At 48.6% G+C, this 17,887-nt stretch overlaps 1 protein-coding gene across 7 annotated transcripts in view; it reads right to left on the reverse strand.

Annotated features, from left to right (window-relative positions):
* The window catches only part of CACNA1I (calcium voltage-gated channel subunit alpha1 I), a 161,868-nt gene that overhangs the window by 17,521 nt on the left and 126,460 nt on the right, over positions 1-17,887 (reverse strand). For 5 of the 7 annotated variants that reach the window (XM_048069774.2, XM_048069773.2, XM_048069776.2 and 2 more), the window contains 17 exons: positions 17,412-17,529; positions 16,740-16,895; positions 16,222-16,312; positions 14,088-14,290; positions 12,518-12,934; positions 11,522-11,622; positions 10,340-10,463; positions 9,348-9,416; positions 8,156-8,340; positions 7,690-7,816; positions 6,508-6,633; positions 5,932-6,021; positions 4,739-4,958; positions 3,535-3,686; positions 1,743-1,852; positions 1,021-1,154; positions 309-379 (listed from right to left, as the gene is read on the reverse strand). In XM_048069774.2, coding sequence (XP_047925731.1) covers positions 309-379; positions 1,021-1,154; positions 1,743-1,852; positions 3,535-3,686; positions 4,739-4,958; positions 5,932-6,021; positions 6,508-6,633; positions 7,690-7,816; positions 8,156-8,340; positions 9,348-9,416; positions 10,340-10,463; positions 11,522-11,622; positions 12,518-12,934; positions 14,088-14,290; positions 16,222-16,312; positions 16,740-16,895; positions 17,412-17,529 — 2,494 coding nt within the window. The remainder of the gene's footprint in view (positions 1-308; positions 380-1,020; positions 1,155-1,742; positions 1,853-3,534; positions 3,687-4,738; positions 4,959-5,931; positions 6,022-6,507; positions 6,634-7,689; positions 7,817-8,155; positions 8,341-9,347; positions 9,417-10,339; positions 10,464-11,521; positions 11,623-12,517; positions 12,935-14,087; positions 14,291-16,221; positions 16,313-16,739; positions 16,896-17,411; positions 17,530-17,887) is intronic. The other 2 variants (XM_066996050.1, XM_048069772.2) reach the window with 1 other exon arrangement.

A 17,887-nucleotide genomic window follows, 5' to 3' on the forward strand; every position in this document is an offset into this window, starting at 1 on the left:
CCAGTCACTGTCCCCTTCTTACAGAGAGGGGAGAGAGGAGCTGGGGACTAGCCACAAGTGGAAGACGCTAGCTAGACATGATGTGAAGAAACCTGCCCTTACCCAAAAGTCAAGCCTTATTTCATTCACCCGCTGGAGAACAGAGATGCGAGGTGAGCTGTATCCCCATGACATGAAAACTTGGGCACTGCTTTCAGGCAGTTGCCTGCACAACACAGTCAATACCACCTTTGAGACACGCAGAGAAGTGACCCTTTGGAAAAAAGGTGCAGAAAAGGAGAGTCTCGGGGGAAGCTTGTGTGTTTTACCTGTGGCAGGGCTTGAACAACTGTATCCAGGAGTGCTCGCATTCCTGTGGCCATCTTCAGTAGCTTCAGGACTGCCACAACAAACATAAAAGTGTCACTCAGACACTCAGAAGGTCCATCCTTTTATGTAACTTACTGACGTCAGTAGCACAAGACAGATGCTGATTTCCCCTTGCCCTAGAAAAACTGGATTGTCCCTCGTGTCCCCATTTTCCTTTTTCCCATAGGCCACCCATGCTTCTTCTGCTTCACCCAGACAAGGTCTGTCAAAGAACCCTCTTTCTCCCAGCAATCTGTATCACAATTCTCCCTCTGCTCCAAATTTTCATGCTTTCCACCACTTTCCCTTTCTCCAGCCACTATCTGTTAAGGCAGCTTAGCACATCTTGGTGGCAACCAGGAGGATTCAATCCTCTTTCTGTGCGAACTTTAACCTGCTTGGTGATCCCCTCTCCAAATGCTGCCGCCATACTCAAGCCATAGAAGAATAACAGGAAAAATTCAGCTCTTGCATGATCTCCTCACCTTCTTGGTCCTTCACCTCCTGTTAAAGCCACTGCATCTAAATGCCTGGCTTAAATAAACCGGAAAATCTTAGCCTCTAGGCTATCCTTTCCGTTCTCTGCCTCCCTTCAGCCTCTACAGCCTCTGCTTGTACTGGTCCCACCCCGTGACCACCTACACCCCTGCCTCCAGCCAGTGTCCTTCTCACCCCGGGCAATGCGCAGCACCCTCATGATCCGGATGATAGTGGGGTTAATTGGGAGAGCAGCATTGATTTCAATCTCTTCCAGTGTGATGCCCATGACAGACAGCAACACAATGGCTAGATCTAGCTGGTTCCACCTTAAGAAGAAAAAATGAAGAGAGTTAGGGAAGACAGAATTTTTCCAATTCCCCAAAAAAGAAAGTGAATTGTTTTCACTTTAACCTAAACATTCCTTTACGTATGAATCCAAGGCCCCACTCTGAGTCAGCCTATACGGGCTTTTGCAGACAAACAGAGATTCACTTTGCACACACCCCGAGCAGCCAGAGGCAAGCCAGCCTGATCTGAAAGCATGGAGCTGTGTTACTATGGTGCTATGCTTTGACTAATGGGCTCAGCTTTTTATGGCCTTACTACCTCGAATCAGCTTCATTATATACGTTCTGCTTCAGCATGCTCCCAGTTTGCCTTGAGGGCAGGAAAAAAAAATGGCTGTTTCTGAGCCCACCTCCTTTACTTTCTAGCCTAAGTAGTAGATGCCAGCCAAGAAGCAGTTCTTGGACAATTCTTATTATTGCCTAGGCATTGCGGCTCTGCTGTGCAGAACCGAAAGACAGTCGGGACATTCTGCTCCTGCCTCACACTCCAGATAGGGATCCATCCTCAAAACCTCCACCCAAAGCCCAACTGTCCCACAGCCACATTTGACAGAACCCTCTGCTCACCTGTCTTTGAAGAATCGCCGCAGACCGAATGCCACCAGCTTGAGAACTGCCTCCAACACAAAGACAGTAGTGAACAGGTAGTTGCAGTACTTAAGAGCTGTCTCCAGGGACTGCCAGCAGAAAGAAAGGGTGAAATAATTGAGGCAAGAGCAGTATCAAGTACGTAACCTGTGGGAGACTCTCCTGAGCACCAGGAATTTGAGAGTAGATGGGGAAGCTGCCCCATGCCTCCTACCATCTTGAACATAGACGCCACCTTCTAAGAGCAACCATCAGCTGGCCCCTCTGCCCCATGTTGTTCTGGGGGTCAGTTATTGCTCTTTTCTCTTGTACTTCTCTGTACAAGAGGGAGGAGAAGGCTACTGCAAGGAGAATCCACTAAGTACTATCAGCCTCCTCCTCTGCCAATAGCCCATGCCACCATGTTAATGACACTGGCATAGCTATGGACCAAGAGTGAGGCAAGAAGTTTACTTCAGTTGTGGATAAAAGCCATCTCTGATGGGAGGAAATCCCTCCATGCCTTGGCCTCTGGGACAGGCATGTGTCACCTCTCAGCTGTGGATTTCTGGTAGGTCATTGTGCTGCCCCTTCGCCACCACCAAGGATCAATGGGATCAGTGGGCAGCATTTGGTGGCACCTCATACTGGGAGTGTTCAAAGCGCTTTGGCAGGATTTATGATCAGAGCCTGACAGCATGGCTGTACCAGAGTGTTACAGGGGAAGGAGCTGAGAAGTAAGAAGAATGACTTGTTCTGATATGAGCAAAGGCCTAACACAAGGGTGACAACAAGTAAGGACTGAGAGTTCCTGCAGAGTAAAACTGGGTACCACCAGAGGCAAGATAAAAGGTGGGCGGCTGGGCAAGATGGGCGAGAAACAGAGGAACGTGGCAGCAGATTTGAATTATAAGAGACAGATTCAGCTCCTGATCAAAGCCTGAGATACCTTGAACAGCATGTGCTCAGGCACCACAACTGTTATCTAAACCAACAATCTCCTCAAAAATAAACTGAAATGCCACTGGGCAGATATCATAATGAATGCTTTGTCTGCATATAGAGGCAGAAAGTTCCTTTGATATATGCAGCATATTTATTTTTTTCATATCAGAGACATCTAGAGCTTTGCTAGGAACTGAGAGAGGTACCTGGTCTTCTACAGCCTAAGTATAAAACTTTTTTGGCCTTCAGAGCCCTTTGCTGGGAATCACTCCCTGCAGCTGAGAGAGGCCCTGCTCAGCGCTTTGCCCCTTCAGTTTCTCTTACAGAAAACAGGTGGCTGAGTGAAGAGATCATCTCCTGTGACAAACAACCAGACAATCCAGTCCCCACAGCTCAGGCAGGCCATACGACAGGAGAATTGGTCTGACATTTGGAAACATGATGCAAAGCCTGAAGCTCCCTGGACACTGCAGCTTCCACCATTCTTCTTGTTAGGATCCAGGGGAAGACACAAAGCAGGCTAGGCAGCTAAATTTGGGTGACCCATATAAACCCTTAATAATAAAAAGCACAGAGACCTAATTGCACAGAGCATTTTAGTGGACCAACTCTTGCTTATATGCATTATCTCTATTGAGTTCAGGCAATAACATATGTCTGTGCAGGGGCTGCCTTTCTGGGTACATACCAAACTCCTCACGTATCTCTGCTTAGTACATTAACTCTTGCCACACTTTAACAGTATTTTTAGAGACACACAAGTGTCCTACCTCTTCTGGTAGACAGAGAGCCATAGCAAAATAGCATAATTACTAGAGACAGGGCATATCTGCATGATCTCACTCACCACAGGTTGGTTGTAGTGCTCCAAGGACATGGTGACCACGTTGAGGCAGATGATGAAAGTGATGAAGATGTCCAGATAGTGGCTGGTGCAGACCGAATGGATAAGGAGGCGTATGGGGCAGTAGGTAGCATAGTACGGCAAACGCTGCGCTTCTTCAGTGGAAAGAGGGAGATGGGGAGAGTTAGAAGGAAATTGGAAGAAAGGAAGAGATGGGTAAGAAACATTGAGGAGTGAGCAGGTATAAACGTGGTGATGGGTTGAAAGATAAGGAGATGAAGGCAGAAGAGAGAAAGAACAGCAAAGGATAGATAAAAGATAGGGGCCATAGGAAGGAGAAAAATGAAATGCAAAGAAGAGGAAAGTAGAAGTGGGGTGAAAAATAAACAGAATAAAGAAAAGGAAAGGAATGCTTAAACGAAAATCTGTCAGTCCATGTTTGTGGGAATGGTGCTAAATCAGCATTTCATGCCTCGACAAATTAAGATCACAGATGATAAAAGGGAGCAGATGGTTCCAGGAGAGGCCCCAGGGTGTCACAGGAGAGAGGAAAAAACTGGAGCATGGGAAGGGAAAGCATGCCCATGGGCTGTGAATGGAAGAAAACCATCAGTCTGGGGTAGTAGGGAAGATATCCAGGGGCAAGTATGCTTTTGCAATTTTTGCTTAAAAGTAATACAGAAGAGGACAGGAACACCAGGATGAGGGGTTGCTTCACCCTGAAGGGTCTGGGACCCCAAGGAGTGACACTGCAACACTGATGGAAACAGCCAAGAACAAAACACAAGTCTTCCTCTTTTTTTTCCCTCTCCCTTTTTTTAAATTTTGGGTTAAACACAATAGCCTGTCCAGGTCTTCCCCCTAACACCAGCTGGGGCTGCAGGAAGCCCAGGAGGTCTACCGATGTGTGCATGTCCTGCGTTGACAGTGTGTGCCAGCATGTGCACAGGTATATTTTGGCACATGGTATTTCCCCATGGGCTGGGTGCTAAACCCCCATGGCTTCCCTGACACCCCAGCTTCCCTACAGACCTCGTAAACCACCCCCTCTCCCCCAGACCGCCCCGGTGTGGTGTGTAGCGACGTGGCAATGGCACGGGGAGGAAGGCTCAGAGCGCGGCCACAAGCAATGCATTTCAGAGACCGGCCCGTCAAGAAAGAAAAAGAAGAGGAGAAGGTTTTTGTCAGAAAACCTTGGCCTACGAACCGACCAAACACTTAGGCTGTGCCTTACTCCTTCTTTTCTTCTCCAGGCGCCGCAGGCGCTTCTCTTCCCGCCGGCGTGCCTCCTCAGCCTCCTGGTGCTGCCGGCACTTGTGGAAGTTCTCCACCACCACCCCCACAAACATGTTGAGCACGAAGAAGCTGACGATGAGGAGGAAGGAGATGAAGTAGAGGAGCATCCACGGGTTGTTGTTGGTGACCGGCTGGAGGAGGGAGGAGAACAGAGAGGCAGTGGTCAGATGGGCGGTGGTATAGAAATGATGGGGGTGGGAGCCACTGCAGTGATTAGATGTTGGGGAGGGGGGCATGATTATGAAAATGAGGGGAATGAGCTGGGAAGAGCTGGAGCTTTATGTAGGGCAACTTGTGATTGGCTGACTGGATTTTGGCATCAGTTGGTGAAAATACAGCTTGCATTGATGGAGTGGGTGACAGTGAAGGGCAAGGGCCCACCTGTACAGAGTCACCCACAGTTCAGACACAACCCCATCCACAGATCAGGTACAACCCCAATACGTGGTAAAATAGACAGTCCAGGCACTGGAAACACCTTTGGCTCAAGGGCCAGTAGAGGGCACATCCACACACCACCAGGACAGCCGCCAGACCCAGACAGAAACGCCATTCAGGCTCAGAGAAGAAAGGGGGCCCTGCCTTTGACTGGATCTACTGACAAAGCACACATGAAGCCAACAGTGGTGCATCTTGTGTAGAGTTTCAGAGGTAAATGGAGCATCATCCCCAAGGTTCAGGCCTGTGGCTGTGCAACCTATGGCAGGTGCCTACACTAGCACTATCAAGGTCATTGCTTTGGCAGTGGAGGAATAGCACTGCAGTGGGCAGTAGCCCAACAGCCCCTGCTTATGGGGTATTAAACCAGCCATCTGTGGGCTAGGAGGGAGCCAGCATACCCAGAAATGCATGTGGCTTTGTTGCTCCGTTGTTACAAATAAAGACCTGCTGTGTGATCCGAACTGGTTAGAGGGTGAGAATTACTACAGACACCCACTGCCCAGCCACAGCTGCGCTTCCCCACCTCTACTTGGCAAAGCCTTGACCCAAAGGATTCAAAAGGGACTCCTGGTTTGAGGGAGGTTGTTCAAAGGATGTTAGAGCATGCTCCCACCTTTCCGGCCCAAGGAAAGTCAGAAAGGTCCTTTTGCAAATTCTTTATACCTGCTGGTCTACAGCCACAGCATCTAGTCCATTATACATAATATTGACCCATCCATCCTTGGAAGCCAGAACAAAGAGAGACATCAGGGCCTGTAACAGAAAAAGCAAAACAGATGTGGAGCAGGTGCATCTGGCAGGCTGGGAAAAAAAGAAAAAAAAAAAGCGTGGTTTATGCTCTAACACACACAGTGTTGAAATACTCTTCCTGCCTGTGTCTCTGCACACATCAAAACTTGCTCCTTTCTCTGTCGAGAAGGGGGCAGGGGGGACAGGAAGTCAGACCCACCAGAGAAGAGAGGTCATGAAGAACATCTGTTTCACAGCAGGAGGAAAAAAGAAAATCAAGCCCACTGCTGCCACCCTTTTCTTTCCCCCACAACCTGGAAGCATCATTGTGATACCAAAATATGAGTGACGGAGTCTCTGCATGGATACCCATTCCAAATAACTGCTCTTCCTGGCCCTGGGATAAGGCTTTTCAGGCACAAGGCATCTGTGCTCCAGGGAGTGGTACATATAGGAGGAGACAAACCCTGAGCTGAGTTCCCATCAGAGCTGGGCCGCAGGCACACTCACCTGTCCCAGGTTATCAAAGTTGTACTTGTGGTGCACCCACTTGTAGTTGGCAGCCACGCAGTCGGATCGGTTGGTGATGTTCCTGATGTCGACCCCCAGGCAGTGGTAGAACTTGCCTTTGAAGAGCTGCGAGAGAGGAGCAACACCATCAGCCCCTTTTGTACCAGGGTCCCCCTCATGCTCCCTGGGACGTACGGAAGCTCCTGAGATGGCAGGGGGGCTGCAGGGCTCCCTCTGGCTATAAGCCAGGTGAGTAGTGCAGGACAAGCATGGAGGAAGACCAGCACATTGTACAGCCCTGGATGATGTACTGGTAAGGAACCAGGGCCACACTTGTAAACTCAGATCTGGCTTTTCAGCCTCCTGTATTGCCCCAGGCCAGCAGTGACTGTACGTCCCTCACCATCTGATAGATGTTGGGGCAGTTTTTGGGGCCCAGTTAGAACCACTGGCCCAAAAGGAAAAAAAAAATACTTTCAGCCACTGAGACCAATCTCCCCTCCCTGCCTCCCAGTTAGCTGATGGGAAAAAAAGATATCATCTGAGGGTAAAGAACCAGAAAAAACATCCCCTTCTTCTTAGATACTTTTTTTTTTTTCCCTGCAAATCTGCACTGCTGTATCTCTTCTGCCCAGGGCTCCTTTCCCCATATGGAAGGTACTGGATTGTGCATTTGTACAGATGCATCAGAGCAGACTAAGTATAGCGCATTCCCTGAGATGGAAGTAACGCCCACGCCCTTGCTCCTCTGCAACGCAACAGCCGAAAATAAAGAGGATTAAATAAAAAAATAAAAGGAGGTTGTGGGTGGACTTCAGGCTGGGAGTGAGGGGGAGGAACAGAGCTGACTGGAGGCAGGGTTTGTGCAAGCAGGCATGGAGCTGCTTGCCCTCGCTGTGTGGCACGGATGTGCCCAGTGAGCCAGCCCTGGGCTCTCTCTGTAACACTGACCCAAACCCTGATCCTACTCCTGCCATGCATGCATGAGCATTAACTCCTGTCTCACACATCCAGCAACACTTGCACTTGCTGAGCAGCTGGCCGCCCTTGCCAAAGGCCACGGGGACATTTCGGTGGGAGACAGCTAATGGAGGTGGGAAGCTACAGAAGGTTTCCCGGCTTGCCTGCCCCTCCTGCTCTGTTGGGGTCACAGGGGCTGTTTGAGGGCAATACCAACCCTACCTGCACACCCAGGATCCCGAAGATGATGAAGAAAGCACAGCAGATGAGGACAATGTTTCCTATGGGCTTGAGGGAAGAAATGAGTGTCTCCACCACCAGCTTCAGGCCAGGGGCTCGGCTGATGACTCTGGAAAGGAAGAAAAGGGAGGGGTGACAGAAGAACAGAGCAGGGATGTTCAACCCCAGCTAAGTATTTTCAGCAGAAGCGGGCCCCTGCTCTCCCTGTGCAGTGACTTTTCATTGGGGAACACTCCTATCAGGGCTAAAAAGCTTCTTTTGTCCCATGGATTGGTTGTCTGATGAGGTATCTCCAGGGCCAGAGCCATACGGCTAAGGGGAACCTCCCTCTGGTTAGTGGCTTGTCAAAGATGACACTTTGACCAGTAACAGTGGGGTCTGACTCTGAGACCCCTCCTGGGGGTCCAGTGGGAAGGGGAGGCAGAGTAGGACGCGGTTGGGCTCTGACCGGAGGGGCCGTAAGGTGCGCAGCAGCCGGAGGACCCGTAGCACCCCCAGGATTTTGGCACCACCAGCAGAAGCCACCGAGACCACAATGTCGATGAGAGACACAAAGACCAAGAAGCCATCCAGGATGTTCCAGCTGCTGCGGAGATAAGCCTGATCGCCAAAATACAGGCCTAGAGAAACCACCTGCAAGAGAGGGGAGACGGGTAAATGGCTCCTCCATGTTGCCTGATAGAGGGCAGCCACAGAGAGAGAGGAAGGATGGAGAACTCCATGAACTCCATATGACCCTTCCTAAGGAAGCAGCGAGGACCCATTTTGCACCCCACAATCAATCTCATCACCTTTTTCTTTCGGCTGGAAGGCTACAAAGGAAAACGTCCTTGGCGAAAGTGGTGGCACATAACTCTAGAAACAACAACTGTGCTCTGGAGTAGCATTTCACCACGTTTGCCTTCTCACCTCTCCTCTGCCTCCCTGAGCAACAGGACATGGGAACGTTTAGAAAACTTTTCCCTACCATACCACAGATCTGGGGCAAGGGTCCCAGTCCAGACATCACCTTGGTTTTAGCAGATAAAATGGGGCACCAAAACCCATACTCTGGCTCCTAAGGGAGTGGTTTGATTCACAGCAGTTCTCAACACCAGCATGTGCTACAGACATCACTGGCCCTGAGGGAGAACTGAACACTCTAAAAATCATGGCAGTAATTTAGAAACAAATTTTAGGAGGTTTAGCTTCAGGCATCCAGTTTTGAGACTCTCTTTACACAGCTTTGAGACTCTTCCCTCAACACGAGAGGATTAACAAGATTTCCCTATTGTTGCAGAGACACCTATTGAATAATTATCTCGGCTAAGAACAATTCGTTAACATCACTGTAATTTTCCCCACTCTTGCTCCAGGAGGAAGGGAATGGACATTTGACATTATTACAAAATGCATACCTGGAGGCCAGCTATTCCTCCCAGACATCAAGATCCCTTTGGTTTTAAAACCCAGGATAAGCATCCCCTCCATGCATGTTCAGAAGGGAAACACCCCAGGCAGTATTTGCCTTTATCAAGGTAGGGGGAAGGACCGGCACACCGAAAAGATGCAGAGATTTTAGAAGGGTGCTGAGCAAACATGAACCATGTTATTCCTGACACTGGGAAAAGACTCTGAGCTGTTCAGCTCCATTAACTTACCTTCAGCGTCATCTCAGCTACGAAAATTGCTGTGAAAATGTAGTTGGACACAGTAAGAAAGATTCTCTCCTAGAAAACAAACAAAATAAAACCAACAAAATAAAAGAAAACAAACAAGCATAAAACAACAACAGCAAAACAGAGAAAGGCCTTAAATGCATCTTGACTTTTTCTTGTTACTCTGTGAGGCCTCTCTGATGACCTCGATATCTTTTACTTTCCTGCAAGGGGTCTGAAGGTGGGAGGAATGAGAGGTGCCCCTGGCAGAGGTTGGTGCCAGACAGCTTTTAGCTTGCACACCGTAGCTCTGCCCTGTGCCACAGCCAGGATAGATCCCACAAAGCTCTCCAAAAGCACAGTGGGTGGGATTTGCAATGCATCCTACGAATCTGGTTTCAAGGTGCTCACTGCCCCAGTCTGCCAGTGCTGCTCAGTCTCCTGATCTATTGCACTACCCTGGGACTCCTTCCCAAAGGGTTTCTGAGCACTGACCTGGAATCGTGTTTAAGTGCAGTAGAGCTGGGGTCAGTTAAGGCAGAGATACAAAAAAAAAAAAAAAAAATTCACTTGCCAGCACAGTCTCTCTTCCCTTTGACACACCAGTCTGAGCCACCTCCTATATTGCTCAAAAGCAGTGTACATGAATGATATCATACCATTCCTACAGAGGCTTTGCTGCACATGTAAGTCACTTCTGTTTTTTATTTCCGAGTCCCCACCCTTCTGCCAAACAATCTCTTAACCATGGGGGCTCTTACCATGGTTAGGGAGGGAACTAGGATGAGCCTATTACAAAGAGGATTGCTGCATTGCAAGACCCCACAGGAGAAGCATGTATAATGTGAATTGCTAATACATGGACATTTGAGTAGATGAATGGGAGTTAGTGTTTGATGGTAGATTTTGTCCAGAAGCCATTTTGGTGCCAGGAAGAATTGTGCACCTCTGTCAAATGTTGTGTTAAAAAGTAGGTGGGAGGAAATGGTGCTCACCGTGCTTCTGTGTTCAATCTGCGGTCTCTCCAGGGCAATGGTGATGCAGTTCAGGAAGATGAAGGCCAGCACAACATAGTCGAAGAGCTTGTGAGCAATGATGGTTTGGCAGAGTAGACGAAACCTGCAAGAAAGTTCCAGTAGGCATCTGTGTCTTGGGCAGAGAGAGTTTAGGAGCTAGGAGCATAGAAAACTGAGTGATCTGGCCAAAACTGAGCTCTGATGTGGCTACTTTCCTATTGCTAATACTGATGTCTCTTGCCATGGCAGTATTTTGGCATAGCCCACACTGGGAGCCTGGGGCAGAGCAAGGAACTGAACTTTAATCCATCGCCCCAGTGCCAGAGCGGTCTCCTAACCACTACAACTCTGTGCTCCTCTCTTGCCCTGTACAGGAAAGGTTCCGTTTCAGTTTCCCTCCCAAACTCACACCAGGGCAAAGAGGCCACATGCTGAAAGCTGAGGACAGGCAGGTAGGTTGGCTGTCATGGGGAACACACCTCTGCCTGCTCTGAAGGACACTGCCCATTAGCACAGGTGTCACACAAAGCAAAGAGCTCTCCTCCACGGGCTGTGACAAAAGGCCTTTCACTTCAAGGGGCAACCCACTGGTGAGAATACTGCTGTCTGGGTTACACGAGCATTTTGGCCCGGTGGGAAGAGCCATTTAGCAGGAAGAATATATCTCAAAATGTTTGCATGTTGTTGTTTTGTTTTTCAGGCATGGAGAATTCTAACTTTGCCCTAAAAGGTGTGATATGACTGCTGATAAGTTGGCACTGGGACTGAAAATGGAATGGAGAGGCTGTTCTGGTACCAGGGGAGGAAATACCATTGTTATGGAGTCATTAATAATACATTCCTTCTCCTTTTTGAGTTAATGTCAGTATTCCCTACCTCACTTGGCTATAAATATTTATGATTACACAGAAGAAAAATGGAATGCTCCAAAGGGAGGAGAAATCACAATGGCCATTTAGGATTCACATCCTCCTTTTCGTCTCCAGAATCAAGGAAGAGAAACATTGTTTGACTGTAGAAGGAGAGATGGAGGAGACAAAACACATTCCCAACTGGTAAGTTTAAGGTTGCAACCTAATGTCCAGCTCAGGGAAAGCTGCTGGCATGGCAACAGAATCTGTCCCCCCTCCTCAACCCTCTCATGGCAAAAACTGCACAAACCTGTTTTGAGGAGAAAAGAGATAAATGGACCAGTCTTCCCGGAGCTCACACCAGTCTGGCTTATAGACTTCCATCATCTTCCGGATGCGAAAGCACAGGCTCTGGAGAGATGCAGCAGAAGCGAGTGTCACTGGTTAACTTCCCATTTGCCTGACAAAGGTACTTTTCCTTTTTCATATGATCCCAAAACACCACTACCTGTTCTTTCCCAGGTGCACTACCTGCCTTTCTTAACCACCTGAATGAGGAGATGGACCCAAAGAACACAGAAGAGGAGGTAGGCAATATTTTGCCATGGCCTGTTTACCTCTCGGCTTCTAATTTCTTTCTTTTCACATTGTTAGAAATAATACTGCTAGTATCCTATCTAGAGAAGGATGTTCATGATGTCTTCTCAGAGCTGTTGGAATGGCTCTGTTACTTGGGTAGTGTTCCCTTGTTATTTCAGCTGAATGAGAAACCAGGACAAGATGGCCTTCTGGTGGCACTCGGGATCAGAGGTGATTCATTTTCATACAGCATGTAGGTCTGCTAAAATTTCTGTTGACCCTCCCTCCACTTTTTCCACCCTTTGATCTGCTCACAAACTGGGCATTGCAGTCTCCAAGTTTGGCACAGCAAAATCCACTTGCCTTCTCTCTTGTTCCCCTGCTTCCTGCTCTGGTCTGCTGACGTTCCTAAGGTTCCTAAGGCAAAGCTCTTGCTTCTCACAAAGACCCACCTATCATAACCTGTAGAGATCACTGGCTGCACTGATCTGAAGTAACAGCCTCCAAATGGCCATGCATGTCCATCACCTCTGCCTTCCTCCCACCACCCACCTGCACAACTACCTTATGGGCAGCCTGATGATATGGTGTGGGCTTATCTGTGCACAGAAGATCCCGCCTACATTCAGTGATGCCCTCCAGCTTGTACTTAAAGCACTTGAGGATGGAGCTGGGGTTTCCCACAGCACCGTAGTACAACCCCAGGTTCCTTGCACCAAGTACTCACATAATCGATCTCTTCATCATCCTCCCCCCGCTCCTTGCGGTTGTTCATCTTTGGGAAGATCTCCTTGGCGATACTGGGCATTTTGCCATTGCAGTCCTGATGCTCGCTGGCCCCTGACATTGTCCCAAGCTTACGGGTCCCTCTGTGGCTGGATGGGACAGAGGCCAACTCCAGCAGGTCACAGGAGCCTTTGTTGTCCAGGGAGAGCGTCCGGCGGTGATGAAACGCCCTCCCTGCCCCATCTGGCTCCCCATCTCCTGCCCTGTGCCTCTCCCCAGACAGGAGGGACTCGTGCTCGGCAGAGGGAGGTTTGTACTTCAGGCTGTGTCCTCGGGCCAGGCTGTTCCAGCTGGAGCGACGGCTCCCCCAGGCCCCGCTGCGGCCCCAGGCCCCGTAGTGGGAACTGCGAGAGCTGGACTGTAAGAGAGCAGGACAGGGACTCAGCCGCTGAGGGCACAGGGAGGGAGCATGCTGCCCTGTTTCAGGCCGCAGACTTCCCCAGGTGGACTTTTTTTAACCCTCGAGGAAGGTGCGTGTTGGGAAGGTAGCGGTAATTGCTGTAAATCTAACAACAAATTGATAATGAGCTAGTGATGGTGTTGGCTGAGATTGCTTTATAGCACCATCTGTGTGCAAGGTACTTACAGGGAAGGTAAACAATAAAGCCAAAGGCCAGGTGCCTGATGTTGTTACTTACACCAGCACAGAGCAAGAATAAAGCTTTCCAAAAATCTGATTGGCAGCATTTTACACTGCCCTGGGGTAAAAGATAATACAAGGTACAGGGAGATGGATAATCTGACACACCATCTTTGAATACAGTCTTCATAAAAGGAAGAAATGAGACAAACAGGCTTGTTGGTTACGGTCTAGTCCAAATGCATCAGCAACTTATCACGTAGCACATGGCTGCCAGCTCTCCCTGTTTAAAAATAACAGGGGCATGAATACTTCTAGCATCGATGCATCCCCCTCAAAACCTGTGTGTGTCAGTGTGCAGACAGCCCAGAGACTGGTGTTACAAGGTGGACAGGTCTGAGATATGTTGGCTGCACAGGGCTAAGGGGCAGCAGGATCTTCTGTGAGGAGCTCCAAGTTAAGATTTCTCTCCTCATTGTAAAAAAAAGCTCACAGAAAAGCCATCTGTTATAGGACTTGGCAGTTCTGACAGCACCCAGACTTTCCTATGCTCTCAACTCACTCGGGGCATCGTTTTTGTACATGGTGCTCTTGGAAAACAGGGAAGGGCAAGAGGACAAAACATGCTTCACTTTAAGAGGAAGACCCTGTCCTCTTGGTGTTCCCCCTCTCCTACCAGCAGAATATAAGAGCTGAATCCTACACTTAATGGAATATTGATCAATAACTTTGAAATATAGGTAAATAACCTGGAAATATAGGTAAATAATGTGAACTGTCCTGGCTTTCTAAGGTCAGACAATGTGTTTGTGCCAGAAGTCTACAGCAGCAATGCAATCCTCCATAGCAATCTCCCTGCTGATGACAGAAAGGCAACGGAGTCCTTGGGTTTCAAAAGAAGGGTATCACACGTTTCTGCTCGCTCACTCACCAAGGACCGCTGGTCATAGGTCATTCTCCCCAGGGACATCACGCTGCTCTTCCGGGAGCCAACAGCAACACGGATCTGGTCAGGCTGCAGGGAGTTGCGTGAGGAGTTGGTGACCCCCCCAGCAGCCACTGGTGGGTTGGAGGAGGGCAAAGACGGGTCCAAGTGTCCATTTGGTGTCACAGGAATTGCACACAGCTTGGGATCTGGGAAAAAAAAAAAGAAAGAAAAAAAAAAGGGGGAAAAAAGAGAAACAAATAAGGTTGGTTCCTCCCCATCCAGTGACTGTTTCAATGTCTAAGCTGCTTAGCATATTAGCAGCAGCTAGCAGTGTGTTAGCTCTGTGGTCAGCATTGATTACTTCTCTTTTAGGGTGCTCTAGAAAAAGTGATGCAAGCTAGAAAGACTTTGTTCTCCTCGATCCCCCAAAATGACAGCAGCTCTCCTTGAGGCCAGAAGGATGAGCAGAGTGCTGGTCAGGCAGACAGGCAAAGCAAGAGGCTGAACCCCATCAGCAAGGGGAGGAGAGTGTGCTTCTGTATGCCAAGAGCAGACACCTGCATCTCCAGGTCTGAACAGATACCGCCAACTGTCAGACAGGCAGACACTGGCTATTTAAAGCTGTTAGGCTGAGACACTGAGCAAGAGAGTAAGATGTGGGGAGACCCACAGCCATCCGTGCTTTAGGTTCTGCTTTAAATTCCTGTGATCAAACTCTTCATCCCAGTCTGTCCTACACTGGGCCTCTTCAAATGACTGATCGCTGACCTTGAAGATCCAGGGCACCTTTGAGGGCTGTGTTAGCTTCTGTGAAAAACCATTGACATTTGTCAAGATGGATAGAAAGGATGGGGTACTGGCCTTTAACACCTGAAAGGACTGGAATAAACATTTCTATTTGACCTACTGAATAATGAAGGTCATATATCCTTGCCTGCACTCAGTATCACAGCTCTGCAACCTTTTCCCCACCTGTCCTCCTGGTGCTTTGGCTGCCTACATTCAAAGTGAGCTCTGATGTAGTACAGCATTGTAACCCAGGATCAGACTGCTGTGAAAACAGCTAAGTTGTGAGAAAGGGCTGTGACAAGCCAGGTCTGGAGACTACTTCTTGTCACGGGAGCTGCATTTAAGCTCAGCCCCACATCTGTAGTCCTTGCCTGGGTTATGCTGTGAGTATGCTTGTGCCTGTCCTTGCACATTGTGTATCCTGACCTTGTCTTGCTGAATGAACTTCTTGGCTTGCCCTTGGACCTGCCTCATCACTGCGGACTTGCCTGGCAGTCACTGAACCACTGTTAGTCCCTGGCTACCATCAGCAGACTTGCCCTGCTCACCTCGTGCAAGTACTGTACCTTTGTTGGTGCAGTCCCTGCCCTGCCTCCCTGAATGCCCTCCTCAGCTCCCAGCTCACCATCCCTTGCAGAGCAGGATCCTCTTGCTTCTCCCTGCTACCAAGTCCTGTCTGAGGTATAACACCTTTTGTAGAAAGACTTGCAGTCTTCAAGGAAAGACTTCAAGGGATGGAGACCTTAACCGGCAGTTTGTAGGCAGACTGTTCCAACAGTTAATTATCCTTCCTTAAAAATATGTGGCTTTTTTCAGTCTGAGTTTGTCTAGCTTCAGCTTCCAACCTTTACAATCTCATTATGCTTTTTTCTGCTCAATTAAAGAGCCATCTACCATCAGAAATCTATCCTTATGGTCGGCACTTACAGAGTGTATGATCAAGTTACTTCTCCAGCTTCTCTAAGCTTCATTAGCTTCTCACCATGAGGCAGGGCTTCCAGATTTGTCTGAGTCCTTTTTAATGTGTTGGTATCCCCTCTCCAAATGTGGCTCCCAGATTTGAACAGTGTTCCTTGAAATGGTGCCCCTGAAGCTGAGCAGAGACGGTGTCATCTTCTCACTACTATTTGCTGTTTTTCAGGTCATTCGGGAACTGCTCTCCTTAGCTATCACATTCCAATAGCGCCAGGTTTCCACCAATAACACCACAAAGTAGCATAAATTTCAAAATTAAACCCAGTAAATTCTGCCTTGGAGATGGGAGTGAAGTTTCTGCTGAATCTGCTTTCGAAGTTCTCACTAAACAGCAATAGGATGCAAGCAAATGAGGCAGTTTGAGCTATCGTACCTGAGCCTTCCTGGACCTCTTGGAACTGATCTAACTCCTCTATGTTTGATGAACTCTGATCTTCCTCCGAGTATGACCGGTTGGCATCACCCTGGAACATACAAATTAAGAAGCTGGGAACTCATAAACAGAAAAGACCATTTTTTCTTGTATTTCATTGTTGGAACAACTGTAAAATCCTCCTTGGCAGCCATGCATTAGCATGAGCACTGGGGAGTCCAATGTGACCTGGGATGGCTGAAATACTGTGTTCTTGTTTTAGGAGGTGGAAAGGACTCACCTTACCAGGTGTTGCATAGGATGGAAATTATGAATTCCCTTCTAGAGGGCTTGTCTCTTTCATTGCAAAGATCAACACTGTCATCTGTTTTTCAGGGATACCCACCCTGAACTTAAGAGGGGAAATGACAAAAGTGTGATACTTTGGGAATCCTCCACCCCGGTACCCTCCAAATGTTTCAAACCATTTTTAGCACCTCTTCCTCTTCTCCATGGAAGAAGCTTTGGTGACAACTTACCTCAGCCTGGAATCCCTCCACAAGGATGGCCACCAGCAGATTGAAGAGCACATAATTGCCAAATGTCATGAGAGCCACAAAGTAAAGTGATGCCCATGGTGAGGTGGAGGCCATGCCATTATAGAGCACAACATTCCAGTCCTCTTGGGTTAGGATCTGCAACCAGTAGAAGAAGTGATATAAACATGAACGAAGAACGTGGAAGGGATTCCCACAAAAGGACAGTGAAAGGGTACACTTCGGGACACACCAAGCCTCTTTATTTCTCCATAACCACACACCTACTGGCCATTGTTACTGTCCAGCTGTGGTACTGCCCCAGTAATGCTAGCTGAGCGAGAAGAAACAAACATGAGGGCAGCCATGTGCTCGGGTGACAGTGTTAAACACAGACATTGCCACAACAGAAGTGACCTTTACAAACTGTCTCCTAGGAAGGAAGGAGTCCCTCTGTCTGAGAAATACCAGTCACCACGGTACAATGCACAATCAGTCTTCCTCCTTTGACATCAAATGCTGGAGCCTTTTATGCCATCAGAAGAGAGTGCAAATCTCCACAATGAGAAAAAAACACCTCCTGATCCTCACTTTACCTTGTCCTGTATTGGTGGGGAGCACAGGGCACGAACTTACAGATTACAGCCCCAGCCATGGAGAGCAAAGCTGGCTCACCTGGAAGACGGTGACGATGGCCCACAGCAGGGAGTCGAAATTCTTCCGGTCAGGAACTGTATCTCCTGTGTCCGTCCTGAGGCTGAACTTGCAACCAAAGATGTGCATTCCCAGGATGCTGTTGGCACAGGAAGAGGAATTAGTGCTACATTTAAATCTCTCTGCCATTACTGTGAGCTTCTCAGAGTGATTCCCCCCAGCAATCCAACGTAGCACACAGGTGCTAGAGGACAACGCAGCCAGGCCACTGGGACCTATCCATGAAGGATTTATGTGTAACAAACCAATAGCTCACCACAAAACCTCATTTCCCATCACATATTGCCTCCAGCCTGTCCGACCACTGCATCCACAAAGTACACTGACAAATTTTCTTGGGTGCTTCCTGCTACCCTTCTGTCAGTCAGCTCCTAGGCTGACCTCTTCCTGCAGCCACTGCTGATTGCCAAGGGATGCCACCTGTCTTGCAATGGGGC

The sequence above is a fragment of the Anser cygnoides genome, chromosome 1, assembly GCF_040182565.1.
Source record: "Anser cygnoides isolate HZ-2024a breed goose chromosome 1, Taihu_goose_T2T_genome, whole genome shotgun sequence".
Classification (NCBI taxonomy): Eukaryota; Metazoa; Chordata; class Aves; order Anseriformes; family Anatidae; genus Anser; species Anser cygnoides.